Source organism: Calypte anna, chromosome 10 (genome assembly GCF_003957555.1).
Source record: "Calypte anna isolate BGI_N300 chromosome 10, bCalAnn1_v1.p, whole genome shotgun sequence".
NCBI classification, from domain to species: Eukaryota; Metazoa; Chordata; class Aves; order Apodiformes; family Trochilidae; genus Calypte; species Calypte anna.
The window spans coordinates 14628044-14648182 of record NC_044256.1 but is presented as its reverse complement, the minus strand read 5'-3'; the positions used below and the strand labels follow the sequence as shown (position 1 = coordinate 14648182).

The window sequence follows — 20139 nt, the reverse complement described above, 5'->3', positions numbered from 1 at the left end:
ATGTGAGCTACTCATCCAAGTAGGATAGCTTTGTTAGCACATTTCTGAACCTGGAAAATAAGGATCAATGAGCTTGTTTGCAGCTTTCTAGCACAGAGGTCCTGTTTGCTGCTTCAGAATTTCCTTAGATTGTGATGGTTTAGAAGACTTTGCCCCATGCTCCACTGCTTGCATCCACTGCTTCTATCCAAAGGAAGAGAAAGCCATAAGGTATTGTGCTAGAGAATCCAGATTGTCAGGACACTGTAGAGGAGGTGCTTGGAGGCAGAGCAGCTTCTTCCTGCGCAGCTGTGGTAAAAAGACCATATCCTGTCACCACATATAGAGGCAACACAGCTTTGCTCCTATGGAGGGGTACTTCGTACAAGTATATTAACCAAGCCAAGGTTCACCACTCCTACTCTTCTTTTCTTCTTTTATGCAGTTCTTCTGGAATATTTTCACAACTCTGAGCTGTAAGAACAATCTTATAACTGTTACAGCTGTGTATGCTGCACAGCTACAAGGAAAATGCCTGGAGGCCAGGCTTCCCTTTCAGCAGTGCAGGACAATCTGATAATTAATTACAACACCAGCTCCTAGCATTGCTGGCAGAGACCATCCATAACATGAGTTTGATATGTCAGTTCTGTCAACAGCTTCAGTTTAATGGTAATAGTGCCATGCACCTTCAGCTCCACCCTCTGCTGAGAGCTCAGGAGAGAGCTGTCTGAGTTAAAAAATAAAAGTCTCTGTGTTTGATGTGAATAAAATATGTTAACAAGCAATCCTCTAGCTGGGGTTTCCAGCTGTTACTCCTGAGCTGTCTGATATCAAAGCAATATGGGTCCATCCTACAGCAGCCAACTTCAGTGCATGAGCAATTACTGTCTGAGGAGTCTCAGGTACATTGTAGTTTTATACTTATTATTTCTCTACTCATAGTTTCTTAAGGCTGCTTAGTATCCTGAATAAATCTCCAGGGAATCAAAGCCACAGGCTGACTTTTAGCACAGTCACTATTTGATAAGTATATATTGCATTGTTTTGATTTTAGAAGCAAGACCCTGAGATGCACCCCAGGGAAAGCTTTGAGATCTTCATATTTTTTGGCCCTGAGACAATAACTCTTTTGCTGTGGAAATGCCACATTTTTACTCAGAAATGTCACCACTCCTACCTGGTGATGGCAGCTCTACAACACTAAAATATCTTGAGACTTTGACTGTAAAATAATAAAATATTTAGAAATCTATGCAGGGCTGCTAAGCAGTCTCATTGGTTTGTGATAATGGCCCTTGGTTCTCATAAGCCTCTTCCTCTGTTTTCTTACTATTATTAATTGTTACTATAGTTTCTACTTGGAGCTTGCTTGGCCAAGCTTGCAGTGGAGATGAATGGGAATGAAGAAATGGCATCAGAGATTGCACACTGTGATAAAAATACTTAAGGGACTGTTCTGAGAGCAGAAGAAAAACATCCAGAGACCTTGACCCAGCCTAACAATGGGGATACATTTTCTCAGCTTGTTTCATATGCTTTTGTGGGCAGGTCCTGTGCTTACCTAGTTGTCTGGTCACTTATATATATATATACATATACAAATATATATATATATTTGAGCTGTGTATCATTTTGTGTTATTCATGTTCATCATCATAATTACAGACTCATGATTTGCCTACGGGATCTCAGGCAGAGTCACAACATCTTCACTATAGGAAAATGTATTTTTTTTTTGTTGGGGCATTTGTAATGCCAAATTATGTTCCTGTATGCTGGATCAGCTAAAGATAAAGGGGTGATTTTCATTCTGTCCAAGTATTTTGTGTTCTCTAACAAAAATGTACCAAAGAAGGCTTTGCAAGAGAGCTTTAGAAGTTTATGTGAGAAATTTCTTCTTTCTTCCACCTGCATTTTTTTGGCTCCTAAATAGTCCCCTTCAGTTCTGCATACAGAGCTGCTCAGACCCACAGACCCCAAAGCAATTAAAAAATGCAACAACTTTACATGAAAAAAAAATCTCACAACATGAAACCAGAGCTCAGACTCCTGTCATGGATTAGCAGAGTATTTACAGGTTTTGTGTGATGTCTTGCTAATATCTAGTAAAGAGCTAAGTCCAGGCCACACTGACATGGAGCTCACATCATGCATAAGGTTAGTGCAGGGACTGAGTTTGGACTCTTGAGAGTTGCTAAGGAAACAGTCTTGGAAGTGGAGCTGGAGCTCTTGTCAGAAGGTTGGCTGCAGAGATGCTTTGTGCTGCAAAAGCAGATAGGGCTGATATGGGTGGAGGCAGCAATGCTTCAGCAATTGATTCAACCCCTGATGTGCTAGCAATAAGAAGTATATATGTGATGCAGACATTAAATGCCAAAGGTGAGGGGGTTTGCAGTTTCTTAGTTACTTTTTAGTACATCTGAGCTTTGTTGATCTATTTTTCTCTCACCACTTACATGAAACTACCATTGATTAAACTGACCCCTTTGAAGGCTCTTGGTGTGTTTCTTCTCCGCTAGATCCTTGTTATTTTTTTAATTAGCAAAAAACCAAACACAGATTATTCATAATCAGGGTTCCTACCAGTAAGGTTCCACAGCTTGCAGGAGTTTTCCCTTGAAAGATGATGCTGATAATCCAAACCTTGTTTTTGTTTCAGTCTCTCCTTGTCTTTACTGGAGAGACATCGGCTTTTAATAGACTGAGAAATTCCTTAGAGGTGTTTGTTGTTTTGCAATTACTTTGCAATTGATTTTCTTAAAAAACAATTCATAACTTGTTAAAGATCTCTTCTCACTTCTATCCCCTGCCAATTTCCTTTTTCTTTCCCACTGTCCAGTGTTTACAATCACAGGACCAATTTTTTTCTTCATTGCTTAGGGAGGTGACCCATCTACTGAGAAAAAGGAAAAAAAAAAAAGAATCCTAATGGTTTGTAGAAGTAGATTTACAATCAGATCCTCCTGGGGTCTAATTCCTACAGTGACTTCTACAAATTTAGTCCAGGCAGTCTAAGTATTTGCCTCTGTTTCCCCATTTGTCAAATGGAGGCTATTTTAGAATAGCTTGGTAAACCACGTGTTGTCAGTCAATTTACAAATGACTGTGTAGGGGAAAGTTCTGTGTGTTGCAAATGTGAAAAAACCCTCTCATTTAGAACAGAAGGAATGTTGAGTTGTCCTTCTGCAAAACAAACCTGACTCATTCTTTGTACCTGCAAAATGCACACTCAGAATTGAGACTTTCTGCCTCTCTCCATCAGGGCCTGCAGCTGGGAACTCAAGAGCTGGAGGAGATGGGAAGCAAGTTTTGCCTTGGCTTGCTCATTCTGCACCTCAAATCCTTGCCCTGCAGCAAGAAGTTGATGGCTCAGGCAGCACTTCTGCTAGATCTGGAGGAGGAGATAACAGATCGTGTACAGAGGTCAGTGAAAGAACCTGATTTTTATTTGACAGTGAATTTCCATTTCTCTCTCAAATGTGGTTACTGAAGCACAGTGCTGGTACTGCCCCAGAAAAAAAAAAAAAGAATCAACAGGAAATGTTTATCTACTCCCTGGAGTGTTAGGTTGTGCTCTCTCCACCTCAGATCTTCCATGGAGAGCATCTCTTACAAGGAAGACATTCTCCAAGAGCTGCAGGGTGAAAAAAATTACTGCAAATAACAAGACTTGGATGGCATGATTTAGAAACCATAGGCTGGATTCTGTTAGGATTCTCTTAGACATTCCTCTTTTTCACACTGAAGTGAGTCCTCCAGTCATTTAGAGCATTGCCTTGTGACTGTTTTGGTGCATAGAATTAAGTCAAGATTCTCCTGTTTATTTAAGAGCTTTTTTTCCAAATTGCAAAATTAATTTCTTTGCTTCCTACATTCAGTGGGATGTATTCAAGTGAGATTGCCCCTTATAATATATGGGGAATTTGACCTGATAAATGTCAGAGTATGGGATTTTTCAGCTTGAATTTGTGATGAAGGAATATACATACATATATATATATATATATATCCTTTCTAGATCACCATCACTTGTTAGTGCTATGTGCAAGCACATATGCTTGCAATAACGTTTTTCTAAGCGAAATGGAGAAAGGAAACTTAGTAATGTGTTATGATTTGAAGCTCCCCAATGGGTTTGTCATCAAAGAGCTCTCAGCTTCATCAATGAAAAGCAAGTTTTTCAGTTGCAGAAATGCCACTATAATTTATATCAGGCTTCCAGTCTTCCCCCTGTAGGAATACTTAACTGACATTACCACCACCTGTTCCTCATCCTAAAAACCATTCTTGCAAGCTTGTTTGCAGCTTTTAATGTTTATGAGGCACAATGAAAAAAGAGTGAAAACTTAGAGACATTCCTTTGCACTTGCTGTGCTTTCTTTTACATGTGTACATGTAAATGATGCAATTAACACATATGATAAATGCCATCCATGTTGTGGACAGACATCTAACAGATCATAGGAATATCATTGGAGAGAAGTGCTGAAGCCTGCCTTGGCAGATGGATTTGAGATATAAATCAAGCTCTCACTTTCCTACTAGAGCTAGGAGAGCTTTAGCATGAAAATAACTTATTTTATGAGAAGAAAAACATTGAACCCTGACAAGCCTTGGATACTGAAAAAAGTCCATCTAATTACACTAGCTCAGTAAGCATTTTCTCTATCTTTATAAATTTCTAGTATTATTTTCTTTAATTGGTTTTATATTAATGCAGATTAATTCAGTTTTTCCAATATTGTGTGGTAGTTGATCAGTACCCAAGCAGTAATAGCTCTCTAATTACAAGTAGTAATAAGCTCTCTAATTATTTTTAAAGAAGTTAACAGAAAAATAAGCTTTCCCTGCTTTGTAAAAGTCCTGTGTCAGTCCACATGTGTCCATGGTAGCTGAAAGCAAAGCCATCTGTCTTTTCAAGTATCTCCATGGCATCCAGACATGTAATGTCACTGCTAAAAGGCAACGTGACTATTACTTGATCATTTTCAGTCCACTGGGTGTAATTGCAAGTGTGTAGAATTTTGGATGCTTGGGTGCAATTTGTTACTCTTTGCAAATCAGGCAAACAACAGAATTGCTTAATCTCACCTAGGTGTGTCATAATGCAAAAATTTGTTGTAGAAGGTTGGAGAAAGGGAGACACAGGGACCAAAGAACTTTCTAGCATATTATTTTTTAAAAATGAATACTTTGTGGAAAATGGCTGTGCAGTATATTGATTCTGAAAATTAATACTTTGCTCCTAAAGTTCTATGAGTCTAGCCAAGAGAATTGCATTATTTGATTTTGGTAGGAATAGGAGCCCTGCTGGAGCCAATAGGAGAAGGTAGAATATAGAGAGCAGACTAATATGGGCAGGAAGGGAGATATTTCAATACTTCACACAACTTACCAAACTAAAGAAATAAAAAAAAAAAAGATTCTTCTTTAAAACATTTCTCTCAAGGGAGCTGAGGGGAGGGGGTACCACTGAGCCTAATCTTATCCTGTAAAGATGAAATCTAATCTAGTTAGCACAAGGTCACCAGAGCCTTGCAGTTTACTGGTGGTATATCATAACATCAGTGGAAATCATGCTCTGCTTCTTCCTAGACTAGAGCCATCATTATGGGTTTAAGGAGAGTGAAATCTTGGTAGTTAAAAGCAGCTCTGTTTTTTGTGATTACCACAAAATTACACAGTGTTCCTGATTACTTTCTATACTTGCTGCTTTTGAAAATGTAAGTAGATAAGAATGAAAATACCCAGATTTTTGTGTAGCTTTGTGAAAGCAGAGTCAGACCTGAGGAGCCTTTGGGTACAAAATAGAAAATGTGTGGTTACCTTGTGTGACTTTTTTCTTACATGGTTTACATCCTGAACAGTGGTGGCTTTCAGCAGCTTGCAGACTCTTCTTGTTCCACATGTCTGGACTGTCCTGCTCCCAGGAAATTATATGCACAATGGGTACTTAAGTGGAAAGCAATGACTGTGATCACAGTTAATGTTTCCTGGCAAAGAAAGTGCATCTCAAAGGCTGTCCTGTTGGCATGTCTAGAAATAGGCACAAATACAGATGATACTTATCAGAGCAATATTCACTAATATCAAGAGGAAATAATTAATATTGTTCAACCTTAATTGAAGACACAAGCTTTATTTAGTTGTTAGGGTTGTTTGGTTGGTTTTTTGTGAAAAGCAAGCTGAAATGAAGCTGTGAGCGGTGTGATGGATTTCAGTGTGCTTAGCTTAAATATGGCTATCTCAATCGAATGCGTTTCCTAAATATTCATTTTTAAGTGCCCTTCTCTGGGTGACCTTTGACACTGGGTGACAGGTCAAGGCATGGAACAAGAAGTTAATCCAGCACTGACTCCCAGATGAAATGTCTCACTGCAAAGGTACACAGATCAAAAAGTTGTGGAGCCAGAGGTCTCTTCTGTTGTGAAATCCCTGTAGTTCATGTCCTGCATTTGTATCTTTGCCTTGGTGTCTGCTGTGCATAGCATTGACTTTGAATCTCAGCATCTCCCTCTGACAGCAAACATTTTCACCTGTCAAGGCTTATAGCTGCATGTGTCTTTTAATTTTCCTTTTTTGACTGTCTCTGCTCTGGGTGTTTTGCAGCATTACTCTTTCATTACATCTGAGAAGGGGATGAAGGAGCAGGCTGGACTCTGCCTGCTTCCCTGGAATAAGCTATTTGGGCTGCACTTTATATAGCTCTGTCAGAACCAGTGGTTAGCAAATTGGAGCGAGGTAATAGCTGCCAGAGAAGTGACTGGTCTAATGGAGGCATCCTGTGTGAAAGGGGGGATTTCTCATGACAGATCAGGTCTGTTGTGTTCAGTGTGCCATCTCCAATGGGTCATGGGAAGGTGGAAGAAACCTTTAGCAGACCTAACTAAATCAGGTTGGGTATACAGGCAAGAATTTTTTCCTAGCCCTAACCTACAGCCTTTCTCCTGAAGTGTGAACTGCAAATAGAGTCATTTACAAGTGTGAGCTGGGCTAACTCTTGGAGTAAGTGGTCAGCAGAGACAGTGTGACAAAGTAACTGCATCTGAGAAATAAGCAAAGGGGACTGAACTTCCATCAATGGGTATATAATGGAAGTGGGCCAGTAAAATGTTTCTCCTAAAGATAGAAAAGCTTTGGACGTCATGAAGTTGGCCTGACAGCTGTGTTCCAGGACTTCTACATGTCTTTATGGCAATTTTCCCATGAACATGCCAAAAGATGGAGGAAGTATAGGCAGCATCCCACAAAAAAAGCTATATTAGAGCTACAGTGTATAATGGTGAGAAAGAGGGCTTAAATTTCTGCAGGTATCAATGCCTATTGCTTTATTATCAACCTGTGCTCCTGGGACACTTCATCTTCAGTCTCACATTTGTTCAGGCATTATCCCACTCTCTTACCACCAGACCTATTTAGGGACCTGGTTGTTTGAGGCTTTTATTTTCAAAAGTGATATTTAGGTGGCTTTCTGCATCAAGTAGCCTTTTTCCCACCAGCTTTCAATGGGGTTTGTCTTATGGACTTCTCTAAAAAGGTCAAAGGCCAAGTATGTGGAGAATTTTCTAGGCTTTGCAGCCACCTTCAAAAAAACCAAAGTAGTGTGTCAGGTTTCATCCAGGCACTTTATTCTGCCCTTTCCCAAACCTGGCCTCACAAGCATGCTGTTGCCATGTCCCAGGAAGAATCACTAACTTCAGTCTCCCACCGTGCTTTGTGGTCAGTTCTGGCTTTCAGCAGCTCTCTGCTGGGGAAATAAAATGCCAGCTTGTACTTTGGACATTGTGGGGTTTGATAATAGGTTTCATGCCTCATTTGCTGTAAAAGCAATTAGGTTTTAAGTCAATGCTATCCAGGTAAGTTCACGTTTGTCATGACCACGAAAGAGGATGGGAAATGACTGTCCATTTACAGCAGGTTTGGAAGAGAGAGAAAGCAAGAACAACCCTGCACTATAGGTATCCTCCCCTTCTTTGTACTGATGGCACATCCCTTCTTTTTCTCTGCCCTTACAGGTTGTGCTAGGAAATGTTCCTCATAACCAGCAGCAAATGTAGCCATTTGTGCATAAGACACATTTTTATACATTGAGACAGACTTTTGCAAAGTCTATTTTTTTTTTTGCTGACTCACATATTATTAATTTTCTGTGTTCCTTCATAATTTCTTACCTTTCTTCAGCAGAGCTAAATCTCTGTCCGCCCCAGATGGTAAATATGTTGAGCTCTTCTATTAATCAAAGGCAGAAGGCTTAATCAGTCGGTGCTCTGGTCCTTTGTCCAGCTCTAATCTTTTCATCTTCCGTACACTGAGCAAAATCTGACTGGTCAGCATATGGATGGCAAATTCAAGAAATTACAAGAAGGAGTTGCAGATCATTTGAAATTGTTCTCACTCTGCTTCTGTACCACATTGATGCATCCTAATAATCCTGCATAGTATTGAACTGCTGGATTTCCCATCTTCTGATTAGGGCTGTTTAAACAGTTCCAGTCACCTTTTAAGCTATGTGTACAAACTTTGCTTCAGATCAAACTAGAGTGAATTTGAGGAGATGAAGCAGACAAGAAAGAGGGACAAAGAGCAACAAAATCATGCAGGTGGAGCAAAGTATGCTTGCTTTGTTTGGGACATCTTTAGTGGCTCATTTAGTAGTGTTATTCTTGTGTGCAGCAATGGGAAGTGGCTCCCTTGCCTCTTTTCCTGGAGTTACAGGTGAATGTGGGTGTTATTCTTGATGTCCTGTTTGATTATACAAATGGGAAGAAATCTGAAAGGTTTGAGTGCATAGCAGTGCTTCATCCTGCAAAATACTCCAGCACTTCATAGTTGGAGTGTACCAGCAGTTGTGGCATCCAGTCCAGGCAGCTGGGCTCTGGGGAGTCTGATATGTGGATGGAGATGAAAGTACTTTTTCGTTGCTTCATGAATCTAACCCTATGGGGATAAATCACCAGGAATTATGTGACTCTTTGGATTTGGATTTCTATTTGATTGAAGCTTCATTTTTCTTTAAGTAAAGATTTGGTGCATTTTTAACCTTGATCATCTGCAGACATTAAACACATTGTGGCAGCTTTCAGAAGAGGAGGGTGTTTATCGATTCTGTTATTTAGCTTAGTCACAGATTTTATTGCTTGTAAAGGAATTTCAAATTTCTGCTGTTATGAGTGTCTCTGGATGGGGTATTTTTGTAATGGCATGCTGGGGAAGAAAGTGATGTGGAAATGCATTTACCTAACCCAACTACCTTGTCACTGTGGTGCAGAACATGGGGCAATTGGAGTTTCTACTGTATTTAGTATAACACCTGTGAGAGCACAGTCTACCCTTGATGCAGTAACAGGTATGGGAGTAGTTGAAGCTGGGCTTTGAAGCAATCCCATGTTTCTGTAGTCATCAGGATCAGTTCAGGAGATGCCGTAACTCCTGGCTGGTTTATAACACTCTCCAGTGATCTTTCACACTGATGTGTCAAGAGTGATACGTTCTTGTCTCTACTCCAGGGTCTGACCTAAAGAATTGCTGCATCTGTTATTGAGGGGAAAAAACCTTAGATTTTGGGTTTGGATTTATTATAGGCTTTAGTTTTTACTGCTGTGATATGCCTTGATAACAATGGTTTCTAAATGAGAACATAAACCTTCTTCCATCCACCCCTCCATCCTTATCCTGCACTCTTCAGTGTCTCTCCTTTGTTATTGTGAGAATACAAGCCCAATGAATAATATATAAATATATTTGGTATTCAGAAGGCTTTCATTTAGCTGTTCGTAGATGAGCCACTGTAATTCAGCAACTTTTCATTAACACTTTCTGGAGCTGTCCCTGTTTTCCTCCTATTGATTTTTATTATTATGAAATACCTTCAGAGCTGCAGAGCTTCTGTTGATTGTTATCAAATGCCAGCCCCAGCTATGCCAGGCTGGGTACAATTATTCATGCTTATTTCAGAGGTAATTAATTTATAACTTAATAGCTAATAATAGTAATTTAAATAGCAGCAGAAATGAAGGAGAGTAAAAGAGCAAATGAAAGAGATCATAAAAGGAACTTCAAACATGCACAAAAGCTCTATTTGCTACCGTATCTGTCTGAGGTTATTCAAATTACTGTACATGTAGAGATCTGACTGGACTACAGATAATGATGAACTTGTATGTACCTAGCAGAACAAATGGGCTCTGCATTGCCCTTTCTGTGAGGCATATTGCTGTAGTACTGGCTCACATTAGACACATTCGTATTGATTAGGAGCATCTTTATTTCTGTGGTGCAGTCCTGTCTCCTTAAGATGTAACTTGAAATATGAAGGCCACTGGGGCTCTTCACATGCTAGGGTAGAAAAAATAAAACTGACTGCTATCAGGGGTTCAGAGACATTTCTTAATTATAAGGGTTTCCCCCAAAGGAATGTGTTATGAGGGATGTACACTTTAGTCTGAAATGACCTTTATATAGGGGCAGACATTGGAACAGAATAGGTGGGATTTTTCCAAAAGGATACAAGTGGTGGTAGGATATCAGTCTGTTTAGACTATTGATCATCTTGAATGTGAGCTGAAGTCAGATTTCAAACTGAACATGTCACAGGGGTAGTGCTGAAGAGGCAGGTTGAGAGAATTATACATAGTCTTGTATAGATTATGTGTGTACTCCAGAAGTTGCTGAAACACCAGTTGTGTTAGATCTGGGGATCTAGCACAGTAGCAAAAGATACAATAAAAGCTAAGTAGAGCTAAAAGATTTTGATATAACAATGCTCCTAGGCATGTTGTGTCCCCATTACTGCATCCTGTCTCTACAAAGGGAACACAAGACCAGTGATTTCTGCTTTCAAGGAAAATAGCTTATTTGAAAGCCCTTTTGGTCTGTTGCCCATCCTGCAAATGAGTCTAACCAGGCCTCCAACACTGTGGTGACAGCACACAACTGCTATCAAGGAGCACATCAAAAAACTTCGCAAGACAGATGAGAGACTAAATAGTTAAAGGGATAGCAAAGGCAGAGAAATTCATAATTAAAGCTGTCAAGTTGCAGTGTGCAGGAGCGCGTAGCCTGGAAGGAAAGCGGGTGGGCGAGCAAAGTGTCATATTTGGAGGTGAAAGTTGGCACTTGAACAGCATTTTAAAGTAGTCCAAAGCCACCTCCACTGACATCTCAGCTGTATTGTGTATTCTGTCAGAGGCTCTGTCTGCTCAGTGTATTGTGGCTGTGACTCACACACAGACCCTGCCTCTTGCTGCCATGCGAGATACTGTAAAGAGAGACAGGGCAGAGATGCTGTGTGAGACAAGAGATAAATATGTGCAGGTTGGTGTTTGAGTGCCCAGGACACACATTGTATGAGTATGGATGAGTATCTATGCGTAGAGGTACAAATGTACCAGGCCAGTCCCTGCAGCCCCTGTCAATTCACTGGATTCTCTCAGAAATCATGTGGATTTGTTAGGATGTGTTGTTTAAATGTGATGTTGGCAAAAAGAACTTGCGAGAAATAGCCTGGAACTGAGACTAGAAGGATGTGAGGGGGAAGACCACAAAAAATTAATAATTAATGTACATAACATTAAAATCCCAGATCCAGTTCCCATGAATATTGCAAAAGTTCACTTTTGAATACAAGATAAAAATGCATCTCTTTTGGTCTTGGTCAGTCTGTGGCAATTAGTAATGCAGCCCAGACCTATTCTAGGAAAATTCCATGGCAGAGCAGTGCCACATTCTCATCATTGTCACAGTGCAACTTGAGAGATGTGAGATTGATTCTGTTCTGGAACAGTGCAGGTGAGCCTGTGATGTGCTGGAAGGACTCGGAGTCCACATTGGGGTGGCAGAGTTGGTAGAAAAGTGGAAAAGCATGCTCAGATGTTATTGGAAGAACTCTGGAAAATTGATAACTGAGAGAACTGTATAGAAATATGATGGTCAAAATTATAACCCCCCACTGCTTGTTGTGAACTTCCCTTTCCCAAGGAAAAGTTATGGCTTGTTCCATGGGTAGGGGCTGAGGGTTCAGGCAGCTGCTCTCCAGACCAGGAATGCTGAGTGAAGCCAAAATGCCAGAGCTACTGTCAGAGCAGGAAGGAGAAGAAGACGTAGTGTAAAGGGAGAGAAGAAAAAGCATTCCCTTTGCATCTACTTGGGGATGTTTCCTCTATATATCTCCCTCCACCTCCCATTCCTACTTCCATTTGTTCGTGTTAAAACTGGTGGGTTTTAAATAGTGGAAAATTTCATTTCTGGAAGGCTGAATTTAATTTCTGAAGTAACAGGAGAATGCTTTATGGTTAGACCTTCAAATCTTTCCATAGCCATTAAAAATACATAATCAGCAGCTTTATTTATGGTACATTATTCACAATTTAAAATATAATGGGTTTCTTTTAAGTGTTAACAGTTACTCACTACCTTAAATCCTTATTTCAACATGAGATAGAGTTTTAAGGTTAGGAATTGGAAGGCAGAATAAGCAATAAAAGCATCTGGATGCAGAAGAAGATTCTGCTATCAGGCTAGCATCATAAGAAATTAAGAATAAGAAGAGTAGAAAGCATCTGTCCTGTATCTATTTCTCTGTTTAATGTTTTTCTTCTGCCTAGTGTACCCAACAAGTTTTTACATCACACATAGTACTTCAGAATTGTTTCTAAAGATGCCATTTGATGGCATCTCATACAGCATCTCATTATAAGATAAAAGTCCAATGCAATTCAAAGAGAAAGCAAACACCCATTGCATATAATAAAGCAGTGTTTCATCTTCTGTTGAGCTGCAGGGGGCAGCCAAGAATGCAGGTAAAGTATTGCTACCTGGACTTGTCTGACTTTCCCTAGTATTAATACTTATTTTTGTTCTAGCACACAACTTGTGTTTTATACCTATGAAGAAGTGAATCAGAAGAAGAGAGGATCCAGTGCAGTACATTAGTACAGTCAAGGGTCCTTTCTGACTGCTCAGCATTGGAGATTTCAAAGAGGTATACAACAAAGTGCTATAGTGGACAATTAGAGAATACCCTCTGGGGGACTGGCTTTCCACCTTCACACAGTGATTTATTTATACCTGGAAAGACGAGAATTTGCAGCCTTTCTGAATAATTATAATAACAATAATCCTATCTAATCAAATATTAGAGTGCTCTCGTTTTCTGTGTAAGTGTCTGGTGCTTTTTGAATCTTACGTTTCCCCTGGCTTCACCCTGCTATCTCATCAGTTTTATGGATTAGCTGTGTGTTGTGCAGAAATAGCAAGTGTTTATTTTCATCAGCCAATCTTTCACCTTTGCAAAGGCACCTTTGTCCTCTGCTGTAAGAGAATAATTAGGAGTGCCCAAATTGCTGGTTGTTTTGTAAACAACAATCACCTCCCTTCTCATGCATCTGGTCGGGAAAAATGCTCTATTTTTTTCAGTCTTCTCATGCATCTGACTACATTTGCCACCTGCTTTGGAAACCTGCTTATTTGTGTGGTATCTTTGAAGATAATAGGAAGACAAGGATTTAAGATAGTTCTGCTACAGAAAGTGTAGCATTTGCTAAAGAAACAGTTTTGTAATATGTTCAGTGTTGTCTGTGTGCCTTGCTGTTGAGGTTTTATATTTTCAAGAAGGATGGCAGGTTCCTGAACTAACCAGCTCTGTCCTCACCTGGTTTGAACAATATTGGAGAAACCATTTCATCCTTAAGCAATTATCTGGGAAGATTGCTGCCCAAATGGGGTTACTGAAGTATGCCAGTCTCTTATGTGGAAGTATGTGCTCATAAGAAATCATGTCATTTTGTTATATCTTTTAGGTTCCAGTGATTATCCTTACCTAAATAGTCCATAAAAGGACCAAGTAGTAAAGAGACAAATGGATGAGGATGTGATGCTGGCTGTTTGTGTATGGTGCAGAACAGGGAGCATAAGATGGAGGGTCCCTCTAAGAAGTAGGTATGGAAGGGTAAGGGCAGGCTAAGAATTAAGCCCTCTCCCTGCCTTCACCTGCAGTTCAATGAAGTGATTCTCAATACCACAAAGAACATGATGCCTTAGTTTCAGGAGCTCAGGTTTGGTTTTTGTTTTTTTTTTTAAAGAAAAGGTTGGGGAGAAATATAAATAATGGATTAAGCTGAAAGATTGGTTTAGGCACTTTGACAGTGTCTCTGAGGTATCTTTGCCCCTTTCAATGAGGAGCAGATTTGAGACATGAGATGCAAGAACAAGGCTTTGGTTCACTTTTCTCTCTTGCTTTTTAAATTCATACCCAAACTCTCATTGTGCAAATGTACTGTTCAGGATCAAAGACTCATCTCTGAGCAGAGAAGGTCCCTGAAGAGCAAGGCCCGAAGGCTAAGCCCACTGTGCTGCTGCTGCTGCTGACTGTATACTATTCTATTTGGGATATCAAGTCATGCGTGACCCAGCACCTGATGATACACAAAGTCTGAAGCAGTGTACTTGGTGTCCTTGCATAACTTCTGATCTTTGTTCTCTTTGACAGCTCAGATCCCTCTTGTGGCCGTGGTCCATCAGAAGTTTATCCTCACCAGTGTCAAAAGTCTGTGAGGCTCTTCTGTAATGCAACACCTACTAATTCCTTAAATTTGTCAGAAGATGAATACTCTGGCATAGAAGCTGGAATTAATCTCAGAAGGGATAATGGATAGGATTACTTGAGGTCTCTTCCCTGGCTGGTATGACAGGAACAGCCATGAAAAAACTATACCTGTTTATGTAGGGATCTCTTCTGCCTTGTGATGCTTTCTTGCCTTTACTGCATCCCTTCTGGGATGCTGGATTTGTGTTCTAAGAACACTGCTGTTAACACAGCTTAAACATGACACCTCACAAACTGCAGTGACCTTGATCCTTCATTAAAGATGTCTTTGACACATTGTGGCATCAAAGGAAAGGCTTGAGATGCTGAATGCTGGCAGCACTGTCCTACCATGGAAGTTACACAAAGGTCCTATACGTTTTGTTTTAATATCAGAGGGAGGGGCCTCATTTAGTTTTGCTCTTTTTTTTCCCCTCCCTGCACTGTTTCTCTGAAAGGGTGTATGAGAGCTGTGAGAGTTGGTCTGTGATCCCAGGAAGGTAGCCTTTCCCCTCCTACTAATTTTTTTTCTTTTTTGTTTGTTTGCTTGTTTTGTTTTGTTTTTTTTTAAATTTGAACAGCAAATAATGTTACAAGGGTTTTATGGTGGAGACTCCATTGTAAGATTTTTATTTTTTTTTTAAACTTTGAAAGAGTAACTATTATTACCTGAATAGGTAGAAGGGGAACAGGCCATACTTCCTTTCTTTTAGCAAGAATGTTCAGAGTGAAGTGAGACAGAGAAGTCTGTCTGCTCTCTGAACAAGACCTTCCCTTTCACACCAGGAAAAAAATGTTGGAAGTATATCAGGGAGCCCTGGAGCTTCAGGAGTAGTGAAACCCAGATCCATTCTGTGTCTCCCTCTACACAGACATCTCAACAGAGTTTGGGCCTGGGATTTCCTCTGATCCCTTATTAGATCATCCTCTTAGATCTGTGGCTGGAGTAATTCGGCAGAGTTTTCAAATACTTCCTTGCATTTACACCTTCTGGGTGTCCAGCCCTCCTCCATCTCCCCTGTAGTAGTGGCACAAATATGCCTGGAGAATTTCCCTTCTTTTTTGCTCTTTGTTTTTCCAGAATTTATTTGAGATCTGGAATCACGCGAAAAGTAAATGCGTGGAGCCATGTGCCCTTGTCTAGTGTCTGCTGATGGGTCAGAAGTAGAGATTAATAGCATAGGAAATGTGTTTCTACTCTGCAGTCAGGAAAGGAAATTCACTGGAACTAAATTAATCATGAAACAGACATAAAGAAGAGAACAGAATAGCAGAGAATTAACTCATTAATTAGATTCATCACAAAGTTTGGAAGAGGTTTTCCTTCAAGATAACAACTGAGTTCAGAGATCAGGAAGGGTTGATCTTGGTGGCACACTTTTATTTCTGAACTCTGTCAGATTTTATTTTAGCCCAATGTTTGCCTAGTTATAATGGTATATAAAAAACCAAACCAACCCCCCCCAAAATAAAACCAAAAACAAACAAACAAAGGACCCCCAAAACCCCCAACCTGCTGGAAGGAATTCAGGCAATGTCTAACCACAAAGTGCCCAATGGCAGAATCTCCTATCAGCCCAGGCACATCGCAAAGGTCCAGTTTTTGGTGTCCACGAAGTGCAGGAGCCCTCTCTGCTGTGCCACCTTGCTGTATTTAGAGCAAGTCATTGTGTTAGTAACAGCAACTTCTTGAAGGGTGTTTTTTCTAGGGTGAGGGTGAGCAGAAACCCCATGCAGAATTTAAGTAAGGTAAAGTACTAAAATGCTGTCCTCTGTGCTGCACTTCTCAGAACCCCCAGGTCACCCTTTTTGTTTAAATTCACAGTGGCAGAGTGGGATGGAAATAAAATTACTGCATTTTTCCAAGGAGTTTGGCTGAAGTCTCCTTGCTGTTTTAATGGGACACTTCTCTACCCAAACCCCTCTTAGGCTGAGCTGCAGCTTGGACCCAGGGTTATTTTAGGATCCATGCAGCAGTGTTCTTGTTAAAGCAAGATTTATACTGCCTGTCGTGTTCATTGCACTTTACCACAAGCTTGCTGTGCAAGTGAAATGTTTCCAATGCAAGTTTGGATCCTCTGGTGAAATAAACATAGGAGAAAAGAGAAGGATTTTTTTTTATTATTTTTCAGTTACTTGTTCCTCTGTGCTGCAGAAGGGCCCTGCCAGATCCCTTCAGGCTCTGTATGGCCTTTAGAATGCCCAGATGCCAGAAGGTCTCATTACTGAGCTGTGTGTTGTGACACATGGGCTGCACGATGGAGGTGGTGATCAGTGCATTGAGTCTTGGTTTTTTAACACAGTCTTAATGAACTAACAAAGCAGAGCTAAACACTGGTTTAAATGAGAGTGAATCCATGTGAGAAAGGCCCCCTGCTTTCTGACTTACCCTTTCCAGTCTTCTACTTTTGCTACCTCTCAGCATGAATGCAATCAAACTGTACTCGGGAACATCTGAGCTGCCTATTTGCCACTTATGACTTTCTGGGTAGTGAAGTTTCCTCGTTGTTTATTTAGAGTTAAGTGTTCTGCTGGGTCTCTTATCACTTTCTGTAAATAACAACTGTCCTCAAAATTCTTCAGGCTGATTACTGAGACTGACAATCTGTGTTCTTTGAGTTGCTGAGCCGTATTAATCCCTAATATAGTCTGGCCTGTGGATGGAAAAGCTAATGCATTCAGAATGTCACAAGAGGTAAAAGCCAAAGGACTTACTTTTCTTGGACACATGAAGTGCTTTGGTTGTGATGTGAATAAATCTCTCAGCAGCAACAGTGCATATATCTGCTGTGCATAAAGTGTTAGAGGAGTCTGCCTTTGAATCTGACATGATAGAGACTTTATAGCTCATTCAGTTCTAAAAAAGACAAGGTCCACTTTATTTTTACCTACCTGTAGCTTGTCATGGTTAAGTTCATTTCACTTGAAGCTAAAGTAGGCCAGGGGCTGGGGGTGGGATGGGCACATGCACACACACAAAAAAACCTAAACCAAAGCCCTTAGGTCCACCAAATGAGATTAATCAACTTTATTAAGCATCTAAAATTAAAAGTCTCGCAGTGTCAGTAATCAAACGGTTTCTTTACAGGCATCAAGGGCAGTTCATCCTGTTTGCCTTACACACCTTTCATGTGTTCCACTTCAGTTTACTAGCAGGATAACTAACTAGGGAAACCTATCTCACCAGAGAATGGGGGTGCAAAAGGAGGAAAAAGAGAAGGCATGGTCTATGGCTGTAATTCATTCTTCTTTCTCTTTTAGAGTCTAAGCCTCTTCCTATCAGAGTGAAACCTGGAAATGAATCTCCTCAAACCCTATTGTCAAAGACACCAGCAGCCTTTGCTAAAATGCAGATGGGAAAATGAAAAGAGTTATCAAGTCTATAGATTATATACAATCCTATCCAGGCTTTATGCTGTGATAATTCATTCCTGTATAACCCACACTAGACTGATGAAATATCAGCTTGTACGGTGGATGTGACCCAGGGCAGTAAAAAACTTTACTGTGCATTGGATCAGCGCTGTTAAGAATGCAGAGTACACATTCAGTGAGCAGAACATTTCTTTTATGTGCTTTTAATACAAGAAAATGCTTTGCTGCTTCCCTTGTTTCTTTTCTCCAGTCACAACAAAGAAATGTTGCAAGTGGTTCCAGAGAAACAAAGCCTAGAATAGAAAAGGGGTATAAAGAGAAGATATTAAAGTGGTAAGAAAGAATTCTCAGTACCATGTTCCAAGCTCAGCTTTCTGAAAGGAGGTCCTCTGGTCCTGCCCTGTTATGATTCACTTGACAGCTCTGCCCAAAGTGGCCTCTCCCATCCATCTAGAAATACTGCAATGAACCTGTCAGAACAGCCCTACCATGCCTGGGCACTGTCAATGTGTTGTACACAGCTGTCATTAATCTCTTTGTGTCTAACAACTCATCAATGAAAGCTCATTCTAATTCTTTTTCTTCTGATCTTCTGTGGACTTTTTGTGAGGAGAATGAGTTTGCAGTGTAACACTCCTTAATTTGTGCTGTAGCATGAGTAAATGTTATACAAGATTTGCTTTAAGACTGCACAGTTCAATCAGTGCATGTTGATAGACACATAGACTTCCTCATCTTCCTGCCTTTTGACCTCACAGTAACTTGCTTTTAAATACTGTTGATGATTGTCCTGTTTTGGGTGCTATGTGCAATCTTACCCGTGCATCCCCTTTTTGATATCCAACTATTCCTGTAGTTGCTGGACAGTGATGAAAGTCATCCCAAACTGCTCTAGCAGACTTGAGCTCTTACAGTCCTACTTTCTTCAGATAATTTAGTTCAGAACATTTACCCTTTAGGCTTTCCAGGTATCTAACTTGACCTCTGTTTTTCTACAGGAAATCCTTGGAAGTAATTTTATCTCTATCCAGCCTAGACATAGAGAACTGATTATTTGCTTTTCAATGTGTCCTCTGCACCCTTTTCAGCTGGGCCAAGTCCTCCTTATATTGCTTTTCCTAATTAGAAACAGAATTTTTTTCCACCACTGTAATAGTGTTGGATCAAGAGAGAACAGATTAATTTATATGTCCTGTTGGCTTATATTCTTTATACTCAGTATTGTATTTGCATTTTTGTAACAGGAAGGACTGGGTGGCTCATGTTCAGGTTGTAATATTCAATAATGCAAATTGGTTTTTTTTCAGTAGAAACGCTAAGTTGTCATTGTTCCTCATTTGTGTGTTGATACCATTGATTATTCCTGTCTAATTGCAGTATCTTCAACTTGACCCTATTGAATTGCAACTGCTTTATTCAGGCTACATCTTCAGTTTGTCAAAATGATTTTGAATTTTAATACAATCTGAGTCTTTGATTTCATCTGCAAATTGAATTACCATACTTCCTGTTTCATCTAAATCTTTAATGAAAATATTAAATTTTATCAAATTCATGACTTAGTCACTCAGAAGCGTGTTCAACACATCCATCCATTTTGATAATAAAACATTGAGAAATGGTCTCTGAGTAAAATTTTCTCAATTTATTCTGCTGTTCTTCCTCGAGACCATGCTGCTTATTTGCTCTGAGAATTTAAAATAGTTTAAAAAAACCCAACTTACCTAGTGGACAAGATGCCATACAGTAAATCCCCTGACACCTCTTAATTCTCAGAACATCATAACCTCTCATAATCTCTTAACATCATAATTTGTTCCTGACAAAGTCATGTTGACCAATACCCTCTATTTTTCTCCTAGGTACTTTCAAATAGTTTCTTTATTCTGAGGAACTGGAGTTAAGCTGTCAGGTCTATCATTTGCTGTCTCCTCCTTTATTCTGTCTTCAAAGGAGAGTTACTATATTGTGTCAATTATCTAGTTCGTCACCAATCCATCCTAAGTTCTAAAATAATAATCAGTAACAGCTCTGAGATTGATTGAATCAGTTCCTTAGAGCTGCAGCCAGAATTTAACAGATTCAGATGATTTGGAAAGATCTAAGATACGTAACTTCTCTAACTTCTTTCTTTTGTAATCTCGGCTTCCTTTACTCTTTTGTTAGTTCTTAACAATGTTAATTCCTCACAGCAGACTTTT

At 39.9% G+C, this 20139-nt stretch overlaps 1 protein-coding gene across 1 annotated transcript in view; it reads left to right on the top strand.

The window, feature by feature from the left end:
* The window catches only part of AGBL1 (ATP/GTP binding protein like 1), a 269261-nt gene that overhangs the window by 185405 nt on the left and 63717 nt on the right, over positions 1-20139 (top strand). Inside the window, exon 22 of the mRNA XM_030456954.1 lies at positions 3245-3405. Within this exon, the coding sequence (XP_030312814.1) occupies positions 3245-3405 (161 nt within the window). The remainder of the gene's footprint in view (positions 1-3244; positions 3406-20139) is intronic.